Source organism: Megalopta genalis, chromosome 1 (genome assembly GCF_051020955.1).
Source record: "Megalopta genalis isolate 19385.01 chromosome 1, iyMegGena1_principal, whole genome shotgun sequence".
Taxonomy (NCBI): domain Eukaryota; kingdom Metazoa; phylum Arthropoda; class Insecta; order Hymenoptera; family Halictidae; genus Megalopta; species Megalopta genalis.
The window spans coordinates 36,859,246-36,878,291 of record NC_135013.1 but is presented as its reverse complement, the minus strand read 5'-3'; the positions used below and the strand labels follow the sequence as shown (position 1 = coordinate 36,878,291).

Here is a 19,046-nt window from a genome sequence, read left to right as displayed (position 1 = left end):
ACGAAATGATGAAATTTCAGGTGAACTGGAATCAATCTCCAATATCGACATGCTCTGATTACCGGAGTCGTCGCGCGGGATGCTAATTAGGCTTCCTACGTGAAAACATACAGTGTGCCGGTTCATATATCGGCCAGCAGTCTGCGGAAATGTTTATTTATGGCCCGCGTTTTCGAGCGGTACGTGCACCGGGACACGTTACAATAGGGACAGGTGCGTTTACAATTTATCACGAAAATACTCTGGTTTGACCTTAATCGTTCTGCTGCGAGTGTCGTGACACCTTGCGCCGATGTGTTTTCGCGTTGGAGGAAGCGCAGCACGAATGAATATTCACGAGCTTGTAATCGACAGGGACTTCTGCACTCCCGTTTTCGCTTATCGAAGGCTATTATGACTCGCGTTGCAGATATCACTGACTCGGAACTACTTTGCCAATAGAACGCCATCCGTGGTAATCGTGCAGCATACATTCGACAGCGTTTAGGTTTCAATTTCTGCTGCGACTGCACGAATCGTGAACACCCTGGAAGGAAGTCGGGGTTCCTCGAAATTGATCGACAGTGAAATTAAAAGATCAAAGTGGTACACGCCCAACCGAAATTGTATGTATTTCATCATTGTATGTATTCGATCTCATCTCGTTGTTTAATGAACATTTTAATGTCAAAGCGGACCGGTATTATGTGTACCGGCTACAAAGTTGATAAACAGGTTCAAGCGATGTTTCGCTGAACGCCATCTGTAATATTCATCTTGTATCTTTTCCTTGCGCACAGCTACGTGCGCAATACAGCACTATTTTTAAATCTATCTCCTTTTTAATAAATCGAACTGGAAAGTGTTATCCACTTTCTCGACGCTATTAATAGCGCGCGCGGTTTGAAAAATGCAAATCTCTCCTCGTAAATGGGATAAGATAAGTTTATCATAGATGTTTTCATCTGTTCGATAACCGTCTTTCTTGTAGCTTGGTATAGTTAAGTTATAACTGAATCACTAACATTTCATTGAATGTACATTTATGTTGATTGTTTTGTAGAAATTTGAAGAGTTTAAAGATTTGTTTGCTTTGTTGCAGATACGCTTCGATTAGAACTCTTGTCAGAACATTCGCTGAAATAAAAATGCAGTAAATTACACCGCTGCACATCAATCGATAGTAGATAGAATTACTCTTCACAATGTCTGAGGATCGTTTAACAAACTCGTAAATTGGACGCTAGAGAAATTCATCAACTACGCAACGACGGGACCACGTGCAAAAGTTTTATTACTGAGGAAGTCCAGGTTCTTATAATTTCGTACAAGATAAACTTACAACAAGGATAGTTCTCTAAAAAAAAAGAAAAAACTTTTAAAATTCATTGATCAAAGACTCGATCAGTATTTCTTGATGAACATCCCCCGGTTACAAGTTGGGAATCTATACTGTTAAAATCGAAAGAAGGATGGATTTTTAAAATCTTCGTACAGTTTTAGTCGATCCCGTACACGTCCCCGCCTTTCCGGAAGTCTGCGTTCGCGTAAACGGTGCCATTATTTACAAAAATAACACACGCAACGCTCCCACGGACTCGGTATCTTGAGGTTTTGTGTCCGATTTTTTTCAGACCGTCAATCACTTGCTTTTGCACTCCGTATTCGTAGGAGATCTCTGGTGGATAGAGCTGATGGTGTATCCTCGGTGCGTCCATGGCTTGTTTTACTGTTTGACCCATCCACATGATCTTGGCTATTATCTGAAATCACAGGCGGTGCATCATTAAAATTTAGCAATTAAGTTTACTTAGATCTCGGCTCGAGAGTCGTCGTTAACTTTGTTATTGTATTTTCTCGATAATAAAATACTATTTTTTGTTTTTCATAGATCAGACATTGCATTCTCGTGCAAGGACTGTTATTCTTCTAAAATAAAAATGCATGTTCTTTTAAAGTGGCAATGGAAAGGATTCTTTCTAGGTAGAATAGGGTATAGCAGATGTTACGAAAAGAAAAGGCTCAGGTACGAAACTTGATCCACTAATCCAGCAGATTCTTTTTCTGAAAGAAAACCGACCCATTCCTTTTAGAATTCCGTATTCCCATATCCTCCAGGTCTTTTTTATTTCTGGTTGGCTGAAAATCTATAGCATTACAGAAAGATTACCAACCTGTGCAACCGTTGTAGTGATCTTAGTGCCTCCAGAAGCCCCAACAACCATTTTCACATCGCCATTCGAATCGACGAGAATCGACGGCACCATCGACGATAGGGGCCTCTTTTCTGGCTTGATATAATTGTTGGGACTTGGCGGAATACTGTAGTAGCTAATTGTAGAGGGTATGCCGAAATCATTCATCACATTGTTCATGATTATTCCAGTACTCTCGCTGACCACCCCGCTCCCAAAACTATGGAAGTCCACATGAATTCATATTTAGAAAGAACCAGAGAACTAGAATTAATAAACCAGCAAAAGAACGTAATTAATTAGAAGAACGTAATAAATTAGAAGTGGAACACACTAGAAATTGATGGTGCTAGTGGCAGCTACAGCATCGCCGTTCGGTGCTATTACGGAAACATGCGCAGTTCCTTGATCCTTCGCGGTGCTCATTGTCAAGGATCCATAATGTCTTGGATCGTCCCACGTTCTATGATCATCTATCTTCATTTGCGTTAAATGCGCGTAGCTTCTCGACGTTAAATTCCTGGTCAGCTAAAATCAAATATGCTTATAAGTCCGTGAAGATAGAGGCTTATGATTATTCAGTACAATTCTCCCTCGCAAGGGAAGCTTGCCAGATGTTAAAATAGTTTTCAAGCAATAATCGCTAGAACGACTTCAACGTTAATTGCCAACGTTTCTGGCGAACTTCCCATGTCAGACCTTGAACCGTGAGTGCACTGTTGCGTCTCTTGCTGCGAGGGGGCAAGGGTACTAACTTCTTCCATGTCAACGAACTTCTTATCGGCCATCTCGTTTCTCAACGCGTAAGCGTACTTAAATGTTTCTATCATACGGTGATATGTAAGAATCGTGCGGTTCGAGTCAGCTATACTGTCAGGAGTGAAATGGAAGTTGTCTAAAATGTTTAAAATATACGTGAGAAGAGCTCCGCTGGCAGGCATGCCAACCGTGTACAATTTCATCCCATTGAACAGGTTCGCTGTCAGTGGTTCCTCCCAGACAGCTCTGAAATTGTAATTTGTCACGAATCATTAAAGAATCAATTAATACAGATTCTTTTAACTTAATTATCATAGTCCGTTGAACGCTTCCAAGTCTTCCATTTAATACTGAATATTACCTGTACTCGTTCAAGTCCTTCATCGTTAAAATCGCCCCTTTCGACTTTAAGTCGTCTATCAAAAGCTTTCCCAAGCTGCCATTATAAAATACTGGTGCTTTATTTTCCGCGAGGGTCCGCAAAGTCTTGCAAACTGCCTTCGGCCTGATGATCGTCCCTGGTCTGTAGAAATCATTGGTGTCCGGATCCACGAACCATTTCCTGCAAAGAACCGGTTTCTAAAATCTGAACGATTGATATCTCAGCCAAGCCGTCGTAACAGCGCGATTACTTTAAGACCGGATCGTTATAAATATTCTTCGCGTTGAACTGAAATCCGTCGTGTTGGATTTTTGTCAGATTGTATCCCTCCTCGCACAGTTCGATCGAGGGTTGGAATAGATCTGCCCATGGAAGTTTACCGAAACGTTTGTGGGCCTCCCAATAGCCGGCTACTTCACCGGGAACACCGATAGACAATGGTCCTGCGTTTAAAATGGCTTTGTTGCTTAGTCGCTCGCAAGTGAAAGGTAAACAAAAAGCGGTGCTGCGTACCAATGAACGCTGCCTCCTTTGGTTTCCCTTCGTACATCGTTTCATTGGCTGCCAATGGCGCCTTGTCTCTCGCCACCAACGTGAATGCACGCTGTGTTGCTCTATCGTAGATCGTCATGAAGAAGCCACCACCTAAACCCATGCTTTGCATATTCACCAGGCCGTTGCAAATCATGGAGGCTATCGCAGCGTCCACTGCCGAACCGTTCTTCTCTAAAATCGATCTGCGAGAATTAAAGAAACATTTTCTTTATTATATTATATATATATATTATATTATATTATATTATATTATATAGTAGTAGTGATAGTAGAGGAGATCATGGATCCGTTGAATGCGCGCTACGCTCGAAATTTGAAGACTTGAATTACGTACTTGCCCACTACTGCGCATGGCGCCCCATCCGCGCAAACGGCGCCACGTTTGAAAGTTCTTAACTTGCTCGCAGATGGAGGCAACGCCGTTTCCGGATCCGGCGGCACTTCTTCGTTCTCATGGAATTCCAGATCTCTGTCCGCCCCATAAATACTACAAACCGCTATTATCGCTAGAATCACTGCTGCTAGTATTACGCCGGCTATTATAACGTTTTTCGTGGTGAGGTAAAACCTGGAAATCAATTGGATCGTCTGATTTCGTGTTTACCTGTTTAAACTGTAAACAAGTTTCCCGCTCGACGAATAAATGGAGAACTGAAATTGATTTATACACTGCAACGATAATTCCTTACCGTTGTAGCAATAAGGTTGCTGATTACGAATGGTACGAATTATTTATTTTTGCGGTATCACGAAAATTCAGTCCTGAAAATGTTATCATATTTGAATGATCGCATATGCGTAGTACAGAGTGCGCCACCTGATAATTGCGCGCGAAAGGTGAAGGTATGTCGAAAGATATTTTCGATTGTGATTTTGGGTATCGTACGTCAGTTCGCGATTGAGAGTGCATCTAAGTTGACGCGTTTGTTTATAAAAAAATTTCGTCATTTACAAGTTTGAACAGTTCTGATCGTGTCAATCTATGCGAGTTTATTATTGAACAATTCATTTAATATTGTACTGTTTGTGACATCTAAGACCAAACTGGCATTTGATCAAATCATCGGAAAACGAGACGATGAATGTACAGATCCTGTTTAGGTTATGTGCAACAGCATCTTGGTAAGTGTTACCTAACTTTGACAAATTCCTGCATGAAAACATACAAATTTGTTTACAAATCCGTCTAAACATACAAATTTGTTAAAAATAATATTGTACTGTCATTCGAGTTGACCTTATCGTTGGACTTTGAAGTTTGATCCATCAGTGTCAATAACAACGTAATTGGATGTTTAATCCTCAGAAACTGATACGATTATCAGCTGGAATAACAACAACAATTTCCGTGCGTCTTACGTATGAATAAGTGTGTGAAATATATCATCGTTTTCATAGTTTCATAATATTCTATTTAAAGAACAAAAAATGATTTTCGTTCTGATCGAGTCTACCCGAGTCGGATGAGTACCTCGGATGCGTTTTCTTAACATAACTCTGCATCCACGAAATCTCCTATAAAAATAGTTGGTGTCTTTTTGCGCGATCGAAATTCGCGCCAAAAATTCACTCACTTGTTGACAAAGTGTCTTGTGAAGAATCCGGCCACTCTGTTGTGCCCGGGCGAGTACGATCGCAAAAGCCGAGCCGTCCCGATTTCGTCCGAGTCGAGGAAATTACGTTTGTCATTATCATAATACTGACGGATGTCGTCGGTACTTGCATACGCAGAACTCGTGCTGGACGATGCCGAGGACGTCATGATTTTTCTTTGCTACAAAGGAAAAGTGTCAGAGAGACACAGGATTCCGCATTGTTTCATCAAGAGAATGGTTGTTCGCGAGGCGAACGGCTATCGCCATCTTCAGTCGGCTCGATCAAACATGTCGCGTTTGACAGGTGCCAGATCCGGCGAATCACTCACTTTGATAATTAGACGGTTCTTGATCACCATTTACAGTCGAATCCCTTTGTGTTTTACATGGCTCTGCTTCATACGGAATCTCTCAGCCATTTCGGACGTGTCTCCACCGGTAGTCGCATATCGAAAATCGCGAGAAACGGTAACTGTATCGTTCCGCGGCGGATGCCACCAGCTGACTAGACCAAAATAAATCTGAACATGCGCGTTGCATCTTCTTCCAGGATTCTCGCGTGCACATGCGGCCCTCGATGATTTCTGGACCGAGATCGCTGAGGGTTTTGCATCCTTCTGATGCTGTACAAATGGCACCATAAGCTCAAACAATTCGCCGTGCGCACGCTATTCAAATTTTTTATTTTTACCGCCAATTGGAGGGTTGATAAGATTCGAATTAAGTCTTGATAATTAGATCCATTTGAGATGAACATTTTCTGAGTTTGTACTACACACTGAATCAATTCAACCGTACGCAACTGGAATTTTTACTTTCAATTATTTCTAACGGGTATTGTTTACGTAGCGGATTTTTTATTTGAAAATTCGTAGAAAGAAACAAATGATTTTCATTTCTATTTAATCCCAAAACTGAACAGATATTTAAATCGTCTTAAATTTCAGTGAAATTGTGAATTCTAACCCTCATGGTAACATAAACATGTTCACCTATACGTGGCTTGCGGCCAGCGATTATCGGCTGATGATAAAACAGACAAATGCTACCAGATAATGCTAACACATAGCTACCAAATAATTCTGATTCATTGATAACTAGTCTGCAAATCATTCTACAGATATAAATTTTGAAGTGGTAATTTATAAGAAATGAAACTTATGAGAAATATTTCTCAATATTTTAGTTCAACGAAGACACGAATACTGTTAATATTGTCTAAACACTTTCCTATATCGATTTTGAAGATGTGAAAGACACTGAGAATTTATAAAATTTCGCAATTTGTCGATAACGCTTGCAATTAACGCATTTTATATTTCTCGCTTCTGCTTCTTTTATTTTTAACCTCGTATTTATAAAATTTTATGCTATATTAATAAGAAAACAGGATAAACAAGCGATATTGTATAAGTTAGATATTATTTATAGGATTTAGAATATACAATATAAGTTAGAAGTCGGTCGAACTAAGAACAAGTTTTTCAAATGTGTTTAAGGATTAGTTCATTACATTATTTCTTGCTAATCAATGCCGTTTGATCTGATCAATAAGATTAGCAGAGCGATCAAAGGGTCGTGATGCACGTAGAGCATGATAATGTTTAATTAGCGGGATTAAACGGGGGCTCACGAACGCCGATATTATAACGAAACAATGAAACTTGCAATTAAGATGAGTTATATATCTAGGTCGTAGTACGCGCGGGGTACGAGCCATCGGGAAGTGGCATGCAATTGCGACAATTTATAGCGGATATTCGACAATTATAGGAACCGCCAAGCTCCGCATAATGCGAATCAGCAAAACGCGGACGCAGAAAACGATCTGACCACGCGATTGCCACGGATAACAATCGGTCAGAACAACCAATATGTGTATTATCGTTAATCTCATTGCTATCACATAGTTATACCCACTGATATGAAAGAAATACGAAACTTCCTGTAGAAATTCGATTCTTTCGACAAACTCGAACCGCTTGTGAATCACTTCGTGACAGAATTACAGGTGTTTTAAAAAGCAAGTGACAGGACATTTTTGTTTAGAAGCCTTTTTTTCATAGAATATTTGCTATTAACATTTCTTCAATCCTTGAAGTTTTTCAAAGTTCAATTCCATTGAATTATTCAAACTGATACGTAAATTAATTTAATACGACGAAAGTTTCATTTCATAGATAATGTAGAATTTCATATATCTCTGCGGAGCGTTGAGATTTAAAAAAAACAATTTTTCATGAGATTTTCTAAATCGCTTCGTCGTGACATAAGTGAAGTTAGTTTCATAGATAGTGTTTTAATGTTTTTCGTAGAAGTGTTTTAATTATTCTTGCAGCATTTCGCACCGTTAATTAAGAAATGTTCGCGAGCTTACCTCGGCTCCTTCCTAGTCTCCTCGATTTCTTCGAAGCTGTTTCTCCTGGTCATTGTGTTCCGTGGCTAGTTGCTATCAAGTTTCGTCAGCTCTCGAAAAAGAAGACTGCGTGAACGCTCGTCACAGTAGTACACAGCCGACCCGGTTGTAAATTAGATAAAAAAACGCGTGTAGAAACGTGTACAACGATATCTAACGTTCAGTATATGTTTCGACGAAAATGATTGTGCCATATTTACGCGTCCGAGCGGTTACGTCCCCTGGAAAAAAAGAAACATCCATTATCGACCTTTATCGAAAGATGTTTTCCATCTAAGGATGTTTTCTATCTGAAAAGATTTCCGGCAACGAAATTTCTCGTCAATGGACACAAATTTTTCATTCCGTTTCGAAAGTTCCAAATCAAACTGGGAAACAGTAACATTCGTAGTTTAGTTATTATTGGACTGCGGGTTTTTATGCAAAATGAACATTGCCCGCATCATTTGCAACAAATAGAAAACGATCAGTAGGTTCCTTCTTCACTTATTAATTGTAACGGACTGAAAATATAATACATTGTCATTTTTAAATCTTTCTACTATTTTAATCTTTTAATCTTTTACTTTTTAAGCTTTTAATCTTTCTACTATTTTAAATTGTAACTATTCCATTTTGGCAAATCGCAGTTTTGTTATGATTTCTAATACTTTTGACCAAAAACTGTAAGAAATCTGCAGTTTTTTCAATCTTCCAACTCCTGTAGGCGATGTAGGAGATTCAACGCCTCTATATGATCGCGATCGGTACTTCAGCGATTTGCCGATTGTGGTCTTTGTTCGAAATAACACGTGATCGAGAAATCAAAAACCGTCCGCGCGTGTTCAAACACTCGCGGAGATGCCATTACGTAACGGGCGGACGTCATGTTGGGGAGCCCGCTACCCTCGACTCCATTCGGTCTCGAACACTGGGTTAACCGATTTCGATCAAATATTCATCATGCATGTAAGCTACCGAGATCTACGAAAGTCATTTTTTAAATTTTCGTTATAGGCTCAGATAAAAAAATTAAAAAGCGAGAGTTTTCATTTTTGTTGTCATTCCAAGTTACAAATACGAAAATTAAAAAAAAAAATAGCATTTCAGTTATTGTCTAGTAGGCTAGCCTCCCCATCATGTAAACAAAATTCAGGTCTTTTAGACGAGTTTTAAAAAAGTTATTGCGTCTTAACCCTTCGCACTCGACTGGTGACTCCGATTCACCACTTAAAATTTTTATACGGGATGTCAAAAAAAAAGAGTTTGGAAATTTTAAGAACTTATGGTGCTCAGCGAGTGGAGTAAAAAATGTTCATAGGTCCAAAGACACACAGGTCCAAAGATCATCCCTTCAAGGTACGTTAACAATCTTGTGTTGACAACCTTGAACGTACTTCTGAATCAATTTCTCTACATTCAATGCGTCGCATTACGTTATTCGATTTTCTTAGATAATAAAAGTCGATTTTCTGTCGAAAGGGCTGTCTTTTGGACCTGTCGATTGAACATATTTTACTTCTCTAGCCGGATTACCATAAAGTTCTTAAACTCTTGAAACACCTCCTTTTAACACCCTGTATAACGTTTCAAAATAATTTTAACATTAGCAAACTTGTTTATATTTTAAACACTATTACAAGCGTAATTGTTCAGTGAGTCACAAAATCCAATTTCACATATACAGTAGATTCTGCACAATTATCGCTCGGCTTGTAAACAAAAATAGACAATTTATAGTCACCGATTGTTAACAACGATAAAAACAAGCCGCGAGGTTCGAATGATCGTATCTCCTCTTCCCAAAGAGGAAAGCTCATTAGCAAATTTGTTTATATTTTAAAAACTATTACAAGCGTAATTGTTCAGTGAGTCACAAAATCCAATTTCACATATACAGTAGATTCTGCACAATTATCGCTCGGCTTGTAAACAAAAATAGACAATTCATAGTCACCGATTGTTAACAACGATAAAAACAAGCCACGAGGTTCGAATGATCGTATCTCCTCTTCCCAAAGAGGAAAGCTGAGCCCCATTTGGAGAGTATTTACTGTACATGAAATCACTTAAGTCATACACAAAATGGAGACAGCGTAAAGCAGGAAAACTATTTCGAATTCAGAGCTAAAATGGTTTCGAATGCAAAGGGTTAAAAGGTATACGCACACTTTTGTGGGTCGCTGTATGTGGCACGACGGATGTCTACAGAAAGCCAGCCGAATATCAAAGACAAGCATCGCTTAAAATTTTTCCTTCATCGAACGAACAAAATCTGGTTGATCGAAGAAACATCTCCGAAAGGGATAACGCGCAAAGACGTAGTGTCCGCTGACGAACCGGTTCGGTAAATCTTGGCGACGCTGATGCACCAGGAGGAAATCGCGTATGACAGTATGTACCTTGTTCAGCATTCGTTCTGGTTCCCCGGCGACCTTGGCAGTTTCATTATCCGACGTGACCCAAGTTCGCGATCGGTCTCGATTCACCACTAATGAGATCCGTGCTCGCCGGCCCGTATTATCGAGCGTGTAACGCGGATACGCGCGATTTGCTGAGAGGAGCGAAGCGGATTGAGAGAGTTCAGCGCGTTGTCACATCGACCGTCGAGGACGGTGTTGTCGTCCGTGTCTGAACACCGTTTGCCGGCGCAGTGTTGCACCGGGGGCCGGATCGGCGGGGTCTCTCCACGAAAACGTTTACGAAACATGTTTGCGAGGTGGCGAGCACCGGAGAAGGGAGGATTTGTTCCTCGCCGAGAGCCGACCGGCCCGAATAAATGCTTCTTATCTGAATTCCGGCGGCGACAGGGGACAGGGTGTGCTCGATGGATCGGCCCGGTTTCTAAAAGGGGCCCCTTGTTCCACCAGCCAGTACACGCGTGCCGTTTCTTGCTGCTTACTGCTCGTCGAATTACCAGTTTTTCTGGTCCAGAGGCCAAATGCGGCCTGTCTGGCGAGACGGGAAATTTGAATCCGTAACGAGACGCTGCTGGCGCCGATCACGCTTTCGAGATCATCCTGTTCCACCATCCGCTCCGGATGGGTCCGAGGCAGCATTTTTACTCCGTTGCTGATAGCTGTGCTTCTGACAGTGTTCTCACCCCGTCGATCATCAAGGATTTTTGTTTGAGACGCATTTTCTGCGGAAATGAGACCAGCTTTGGGAAGCGCTTGTTTTAAGACATTGTATAGTTTAACGATGCTTAGATTCGATTTTTGTCAGCTTCTTTGCGCTAATAATTAAGCGGCTATCATTTTAACCATTTGCTGCACGCTTCTCTTCACTACCTTCGATCATTTCTCGGGCGTTAGTCAATTTCCAAAGAGCTTTTGTATTCATTGTATAGGTATATTGTTCTTCGATTCTCGTGAATCATCGGGTCAGAATCATGATTTTGACTCTGTTGGAATTCCGTGAATTCTGTTAAGTGAATCTGATTATAGAAAAACACTGTTTTAGGACACTATACTAGTTTGAAGATGTTTAGTTTTCTTTTCCTTAGACATATCATTCCATCTTGGCTACCATTTTAAACCTCTACTCCACGATTCTATTCGCTGCTTTTGCAATTATTTTCAATTATTTCGTTGTTAATGAATGTCTAAAGGACGAAGTAAACTTTTGTATTAATGAACTTTATTGGTTTCCTTACGGATTATAAGTAGTCCATTTCCTTGTACATCGTATACCATATAGTACAATACAATAAAATAAAATAGTTCAAATAAAACAAGAAAATAAATTAAAATAAACTAGAAGAAAGTAGAGAATAGAATAAAATACAATAAATTAGACTTAAATAAAATACAATAATCTATACAACGAACGTTGATATTCATTGTACTCATGCGTTTATACTAGTGGTTATTCTCATCGACTTATTATTATCATCGATACGTCCTTGCGGGACAGACTGTGCCCTCCCAAACGATCGGCAATAATAAGTTGAACAGGAACGATCAAAGATTCGGACGTCGAACGAAGGCTTTTCTAAAAAAGAAAGGTCATCTGGCAAATCGCATCAACATCAAAGGAATTTTTTATTTCATTTTATTTTATTGAAATTTGAATCTAGAGAAATCTTTAATATCTGATATTGAATCTGAAAATCTTTAATTTAGAAATAAAAATCTTCAAAGGTTAGTAAAGTGATTATTTTATAACACGTTGCAGCAATAGTTTTAGACTCCCTAGGAATTGCCCAACGTTGTAGCATATACGGAGTTAACATAATTAATCATTCAATTCACACAATTTTGAAATTTATATATTGTGCGATGGTTTTCAGAATAAAATAGTGTGCGATACCTTAAATACTTTGATGGCGCACACGAAGAAAATAGGCTTGGCTTGGCTCGCCTTGGCTCGGCTCTGCGTGGCTTGGCTTGACCTTGGCTTGACCTTGGCTTGACCTTGGCACGACCTTGGCTTGACCTTGGCACGACCTTAGCTTGACCTTGGCTTGACCTTGACTTGGCCTTGGTGTGCCCTTGACTTGACCTTGGCTCGGCTCCACTCTGCTTGGTTCGGTTTGACACGGCTTGGCTCGGCTCTGCTTGACTCGGCTTGGCTCGGCTCCGCACGGATCGCCTTGGCTTAGCTTTGCTCGTTTGGCTTGCTTTGGCTTGGCTTGACTTGGCTCCGCTCGGCATGGTTCGGCTTGGCTCGGCTTGGCTCTCTTTGGCTTGCTTTGGCTCGGGTTGGCTCGGCTCGGCTCGGTTCGTAGAAATTGAAAAGCAGTCAATGAGGTGTATGCACCACGGCTAATATGAGGTGCTGTTCGAACGTTCAACAACGGGAGACTCTAATTTCGCAGGGAATCGAGTTGTCGTTTAACGGAAACGATATTCCGAAACGCGATAATTTCGTAGCGACGCGCGTCGCGTCCGGAAAATCTGCCGGCCGAAATTAACTTTGAATCCTGATTACACAGATAAATGAGTTTCGGGAGTTGGCGGTTGTGTGGCCACCGGCATGAAACGATCTAGGCGGTGACGGTTTCCGACGACGATCCCTCTGGCATGCGAATTTATTACAAGTTGCTTTACAAGTTCTACGATGTGGCAACTATTCGCGAAATGTCAGGCATAATTGGAACCTTGTTGCGCGATCAACGTTTCGGTCACGTGCACATTGTGTTGTCATAATTGGCTGCATATTGCGGTCCTATAAGAAACATCGGAAAGGTCTGCTACGAAAACTTCGTGCTATTCTTTGTACAAATGTCTCCTCTTACCTCTCAGACAGATACTTTTCTGCTAAAATCAGAGACGTTAAATCTACCCGAATAGAAATCACACAAAGCAGATATCGAAATCGGCTAGCTTTTACAACAATAAACCATACAAATGTACTTAATTGTGGTATCAATTAGGCACATCGATAAAGAGAACTACGGAGCAATATCTAAGAAACATCAATTGCTCGCGAACATAATGGGAAAAAGTTAAGAAATTATAGTTCGTAAGAAACCGGATGAAATTGGAAGCCAATTGTCGGCAGGATTGTTAATTGTTCGCGATTGTCGTAGCAAAAGTCATTGCCAACAAGTTAATTTTTGTAGCAACGTTTAGACCGAGTCGCATTAGGATTCACAGGATTCTGAAAGGGCGAAATGTGTCACGGTGAAAGATTCGAACAGTTTTGGTCTCTTTATTCCGACTTGGCGGGACGCGCACGAAGGAGACAGCTGCGCTGTGTTGAAACAATACTTTTATTTGCACTAACGACATACACTCAGACATCATTTAGGTGGTGATACCGTAACTATAATTAACATTGATGCAACACCCGGACCCGACAAAGTTCTTCAAGCCGGCACGGCAAAAGAGAACACGAGACGCATACTTTTCTCCTTCTGCACTAATTGACGAATTTATAAGCGACAGACGGAGCACGCGAATCAAAGGTAAACAACATTCTCGCCTCTCTATGGTCTTCGAACATCGAGGTGTACACAGGTGAGCCTTGTAAATTATTCATGAACAATGTTTCCTTAATGAATCTCTTACTGGCACGTCCCGGGGAGGAAAGACGTCCGTTAACAGGGCAGAAACGATTCGGGCGAAATCAAGATGATTCTGGAAAAATGATCTCTCCTCGAAGTTCGAGGAAAAACGATACTTCGTTTATCGCGAAATACTCAACACCGTGGCAATTGCACACGTTCGACGACACACATACGATCAGACACAATCGCGTACACACGCATACTCTCGCGTTCTACAAAATCTGAAACATCAATTCCAACAATCGCGAAGATTAACGTTTGGTTAACATTCCGAGGACGCTTGCTACCGCTAAATTGCAAATTATTATCGCGTCGATGGGAACGCAGTTGTCGATCAGAGCTCGCGGACGAACTGTACAAATTTCTCCGGTGAAAACCATCGTCCTCGCTCTCCTCGATCACATTTGATTTGTTCGGCCGTCCATGCGATCGTTGTTTATTATCGATTAGCGATCTTCCGATCAACGATCATCTAACCATTGATCGATCCGCTCGTCAATCACGCCAATTTCCCAGGCGAACAATCCCAAGTCCTCTAAGTTCGCGAATCTCTGTCAAATTCCAACGCGCTGTGTTCAACGTTCGTGTGCAGAACACGTTCGAACCTCTCCGTAACGTTTTATGTTTCTTTACAATAACATTGATGAAACTTGGTGAAAGCATAACGTAATACGTAAACATAATTTAATGAAATTGTCGAAACTCGACGAAAGCATAACGTATTCATGAAACGGACGAAATTTGACAGAAACCTAATGTTTTAAATAATATTCATGAAACTAGGGAAAAACATAATGTTACTGCAGATTCAAATTGACGGAATTTGACAAAAGTGTAATAAAAACCATCACAGAGTTCCAAAGCCGGACGAAAAGCTGCATTTACAAAAATATAGAAAAATTGATGTTCTTTTAAGAAGAAATAGATTTTTCGGAATCTATGTACTCGACGGTTCGTGGAAGTATGTTATTTTTTTAATCGTTTATTCACTCTTCGTATGTTTAATTGAATTTTGAAATCTTTTAACTATTACAAATGCAATAATGATGCAACGTTAAACAAGCGCAATGTTATTCGTTCAATGGTACTCAGTATTTGTGCTACAATTTCTCAATATTTATTTATTTTGCAGGACAATTTTTATCAAAATCTCTATTTTCTCAATTCTGTCCGAATGAAAACCTTTGCATCGAGGAAATGTTGTTAAAAAAAATTCTCCTGGCTTAAACAAAGCTCATATGGTTTAAATAAAACTGATTAAACCGCTCCGCGACTCTTCGATCCCCGGATCGAACGACTGTTTCGCAATCGTTCGTTGAACTCGCGCGATCGGGCATATCGACTCGAATAAATTTTCAATATTTGCTCGGCGTTATTCGACATGTTGGCGTATCGTCGTACCCGCACAGCCGCTTAATTAAATATTATGAGCGCCATAATGGATGAAACGAAATAACACAGACGGTGCTCGGAATGGGAGCGTTCGGTAAACGGAATCGTTGATCTGTCAAAAACTGTACATTAGTATGCGTAAAACGAAACACAAAACGATATTCATGGAAAATTGTGGACGATATTTCACAATCTCCGACATTCTTTCATTAGATACTGATGAGGAAAAAACTATGCAATGTTATCGTAGCATTCGAGATTGGCTGAGGAGAGATCCGAAGTTTTTTGTGTCAGTTTCAAGATACTGTAATTTCGTAATATTTCGGATGATTGTAATTTTTACAAGAATTTCACATCGTAACGTTGGTCAGTCATGTAGATAAGAGCATGATTTTTTGTATAATCACGAATTGGGCCACATTGAGGCCTTTGCACGTACCACGTACCACGTGGTTACAATTGAATACATTCCGTTTCGACGATTTTCAAGTGGAAAAATTATTATCGTGATCGTCCACATGTAGAAACCGGTTCTTTTGGAACTCTGTTGCATGTAAAACCATCTACAACTCTGCCGATTAAATATTTGATCTCAAATATCAACGTTAAAGACAAACTGAAAATTCCAACGTGTCTAGACAGATTTACTACAGCGAATCGTGAGCACAAAAATTTGGTTTGCAGTCTTTCAAAAGCAGGATTCATTAACAATTAGACGGCGGTGGGGCTTCGTGGGTCCATTTAGACCCAGAGTAAATATATTGTTATTTGACTATGTATCTAGTTTTCAAGTATCCTAAAAAATATGTTGAGCAGAGTTGGGCAATATTTGAATAATGTTTCGAATAAAATTATATTCGAAAGACATTTTGAATAAATTCTTCGAAGTCAATAAATTCTTCGAATAGAATTTTATTCGAGTAATATATCGAATTAATTTTTCGAATAAAATTTTATTCATATAATATTTCGAATAAAATCTTATTTGAGTAATATTTCGAATACATTTCTTGAATACAATTTTATTTGTATAATATTTCGAATAAGTTTTTTGAATAAAACTTTATTCAAGCAATATTCCGAATAAAATTCTATTCGAGTATTTTGAATAAATTCTTCGAATATTTCGAGTAAATTTCCCGAACATTTTGAATAAATTCTATTCAAATATTTCGAAGAAAATTTTATTCGATACTGATTAAACAAACCAAAACTTTGAAAAAAGAACCGACTCTTCTTCCTATTGTTTTAGCAAATAATTCGAAGAAAATGTTGACTAAACCCCGAAATACGATATTGTCCTTGTCGAGTCGTCGCGCCAGAAGCATCTACATTGATCGCAAAAATATTTCGCCGGAGATTCGAGCGTCTGTAGAGGGCAACGGCTGTTTGCCGCCGGATTCCGCTGCACAAAGAACTTTCTCGGGTGTTCGTTTACTTGTCGCGCGATGTTTCTTTCCCGCGAAGTTTTGTCGCGAATGGCGACGGTGAGGTAACAAAGAAAATTATTCCAACGAGCGCCGTCGCGAACTTTCCTCCGGACTTGCCGGCGCTTCTACAAGGATGATTGGACTATCAACTTTCCTCGTCTCGAGGTGGGGGAGGGCAACTTTGTTCCTTTTTGCGACGAGATTAACCTGACCGTGTCGCGTCGACGCATTCGGGATCGCGACGCCACAGGTTGCACGGTTTCGCATAATTCTCTGGCTCTGGCGAAAACGTTGTGTGTCTCAAAAAATTGAAGTCTGCGTATTCAATGTGCCGTGAGGAATAGGATTCACGCAATTTATGCAATTTAAAACGCTGTATTACGAAAAATTAGGCGTTCTTTCTTGCAACCACAGGGCAGAGTTGGGCAATATTCGAATTGTTTCCAATAAATATTTATCTGAAGTAATTATTCGAATGAATTCTTTTTAGCTAAACTTTGTATTCGAATAACAATTATTTATTATTCGTAATAAATTATTGTATCTATTTATCTAAACAATTCTTCCTTCTTTATTCGAATAAGTTATTCGAATAAATTCTTATTCGGACGAATTATTCGAAGAAATTCTTATTCGAATGAATCATTCGAAGAAATTCTTATTCAGATAAATTGTTATCCAAATCAATTTTTATTCGATTAGATATTTATCCGACAGTGTCGAATAAAATTTGACTCGTTAGTATTTTTATCTCGTATTCGTCATCCGAATAAAATTTTAAGATCCAACTCTTTCTTAGGATTATCTATCGACGTGGATTTTAACGCATCAAGGTTTGACAAAAATATAATTAGTTCAGAGAAATATCTATTTTTCCTCTATATCCCGCGATTTACATCAAGACGATCTCATCCGCCATTGAAATCGGAATTGAGCAAAATTCTGCAGGGTTTCCATTGCGAAATTGAATTTTATTCTGGAAAGAGTTGAGGTTACGTCCACAATAATGAATATCGACTTTCCATCAATGAATACTCGTTTCATCGAGGAAATACTTGTTAGAATGTTAGAATGATTAAAGAATGTCGATCGAATCGTCCCAAATGCGTCGATCGTCACGGCTAAGGTCGCGAAACTCTCCTGGCAGACGGCCATTATGTTAACGCTGCTTTCTCTCTCTTTCTTTCTCTCTCTCTAGCTCTCTCTCTCTCTTTCTCTCTCTGGCTGAGTGGAAGTATAAAAATATAATTTCAGGATATGTCGATACATTATAAGCGATATCGAGCATAAAGGGACACGTCGGGACCATTCTCTTTCTTCCTCGAGCTCGACGGACGTTCGGTGAACAACGGGATCGGGTCCTTAAAAAAATAATAGTTCCTTCTGGACTGTGGCACACTCGAAACGGCTCCGTTCACTTCCGGTCCTTGTCTGTTCAATCGAATCCCGCGCGGGTTGCGTTGTCTTTTCAGCCTCCAGAGACTTGCCAGTTTCTTGTTCGGTTCATTGATTCGTTCTTTCACGGTAAGCGATCTGTCCAGTGAATGAACACTTTGGCTGCAGGTTTGTTAAAATGATGGTTAATCTAATCTCCTGCATGATATTATAATTTTTAGCAGGCATATAATTTACGGAGATCTGCAAAATACATTTTTAAAATTTTGCTAATGGGCTCAGATAAAAAGGCTAAAAAAACGTCATTTTTTAAATTCTTTTACCATGCCAACCGATTGCAATTTTATCAAACAATTTTTTAAACAAATTTCTAGCAAAATAATCCCTCTAAAATGTGTACGAATACTTTGTACACCGATTGTAAGTTATCCCAGCGTTTCACGCGAGACCGTGGAACTGTCAAATAAGAAACCGAGTCATTTCGAACGCGGTAGTCGGTCGCGGCGTAACGCAACCCACGGAGGATCGTTGGCAGCGGAGAAAAATCGGGGTAGAAACTGATAAACTGAAAACTGGAATCGGACGCACACCGGTCTGAGTCGACCAACCGATCGATCGATCGGAGTTAAGAGGACGAGGCGAGAAGAGGCCTGCGTTGCGCGATCTCTTTGCAATCCTGAGGAACGTCCGGCTTGCGAATCGTTTTCGATTTCCGCCTTAATTGCTTGCACCTATGTCCCCCTTTGTCGGCCTCGATCTTCTCCAGATTCTCCTCCGCGGCACCCTTTTCCGCGATTTCCTTCGCGTCGACGTCGTCGACGCTGCTCCAACTATGGCCACTCTCGCTTCGCTCGCCGTCGCCTTTGCAGTCCTCCGGTTCTTCCTTCGCTTGTTCCCGACAGCCACCGTTCTCCTGCGCGAAACGGCACACCGGGAAAATGTTTCTGATGTAGTAC

General features: G+C 40.2%; 3 protein-coding genes across 9 annotated transcripts in view; 1 reads left to right on the top strand and 2 right to left on the bottom strand.

The window, feature by feature from the left end:
- LOC117223180 (phytanoyl-CoA dioxygenase, peroxisomal) overlaps window positions 1–19,046 on the top strand; it is a 97,540-nt gene that overhangs the window by 1,057 nt on the left and 77,437 nt on the right. For 2 of the 4 annotated variants that reach the window (XR_013034985.1, XM_033475345.2), the window contains exon 1: window positions 4,721–4,992. The exons of 1 other annotated variant lie outside the window; for it this stretch is intronic. Coding sequence is in view for 1 of the 3 variants with exons in the window: in XM_033475345.2 (XP_033331236.2) it covers window positions 4,949–4,992 (44 nt within the window). In the remaining 2 variants the exon portion in view is untranslated. Of the gene's footprint in view, window positions 1–4,720; window positions 4,993–19,046 lie in introns of those variants that run through there. One more of the 4 variants, XM_033475346.2, reaches the window with a different exon arrangement.
- LOC117223172 (scoloptoxin SSD14) lies at window positions 642–10,515 on the bottom strand. 4 transcript variants are annotated; one of them, XM_033475334.2, is made up of 11 exons: window positions 5,795–6,182; window positions 5,445–5,644; window positions 4,205–4,438; window positions 3,829–4,052; window positions 3,566–3,758; window positions 3,295–3,495; window positions 2,930–3,179; window positions 2,509–2,702; window positions 2,154–2,394; window positions 1,475–1,742; window positions 642–1,116 (listed from the first exon to the last, which is right to left on the bottom strand). In XM_033475334.2, exons 1-10 carry the CDS (start codon window positions 5,822–5,824, stop codon window positions 1,479–1,481), a joined length of 2,031 nt encoding a protein of 676 aa, XP_033331225.2. In that variant the 5' UTR covers window positions 5,825–6,182; the 3' UTR covers window positions 642–1,116; window positions 1,475–1,478. The 4 variants fall into 4 exon arrangements, with proteins under 4 accessions (XP_033331225.2, XP_033331226.2, XP_076383163.1 ...); XM_033475335.2 differs by lacking the exons at window positions 642–1,116; window positions 5,445–5,644; window positions 5,795–6,182 and adding exons at window positions 7,843–8,102; window positions 10,263–10,515 and having other exon boundaries at window positions 1,249–1,742; XM_076527048.1 differs by lacking the exons at window positions 642–1,116; window positions 5,445–5,644; window positions 5,795–6,182 and adding exons at window positions 7,843–8,102; window positions 10,030–10,199 and having other exon boundaries at window positions 1,249–1,742.
- The window catches only part of LOC117223174 (uncharacterized), a 72,959-nt gene continuing 67,470 nt past the window's right edge, over window positions 13,558–19,046 (bottom strand). The window contains exon 10 of the mRNA XM_033475336.2: window positions 13,558–19,003. Within this exon, the coding sequence (XP_033331227.1) occupies window positions 18,716–19,003 (288 nt within the window). The 3' untranslated portion in view covers window positions 13,558–18,715. The remainder of the gene's footprint in view (window positions 19,004–19,046) is intronic.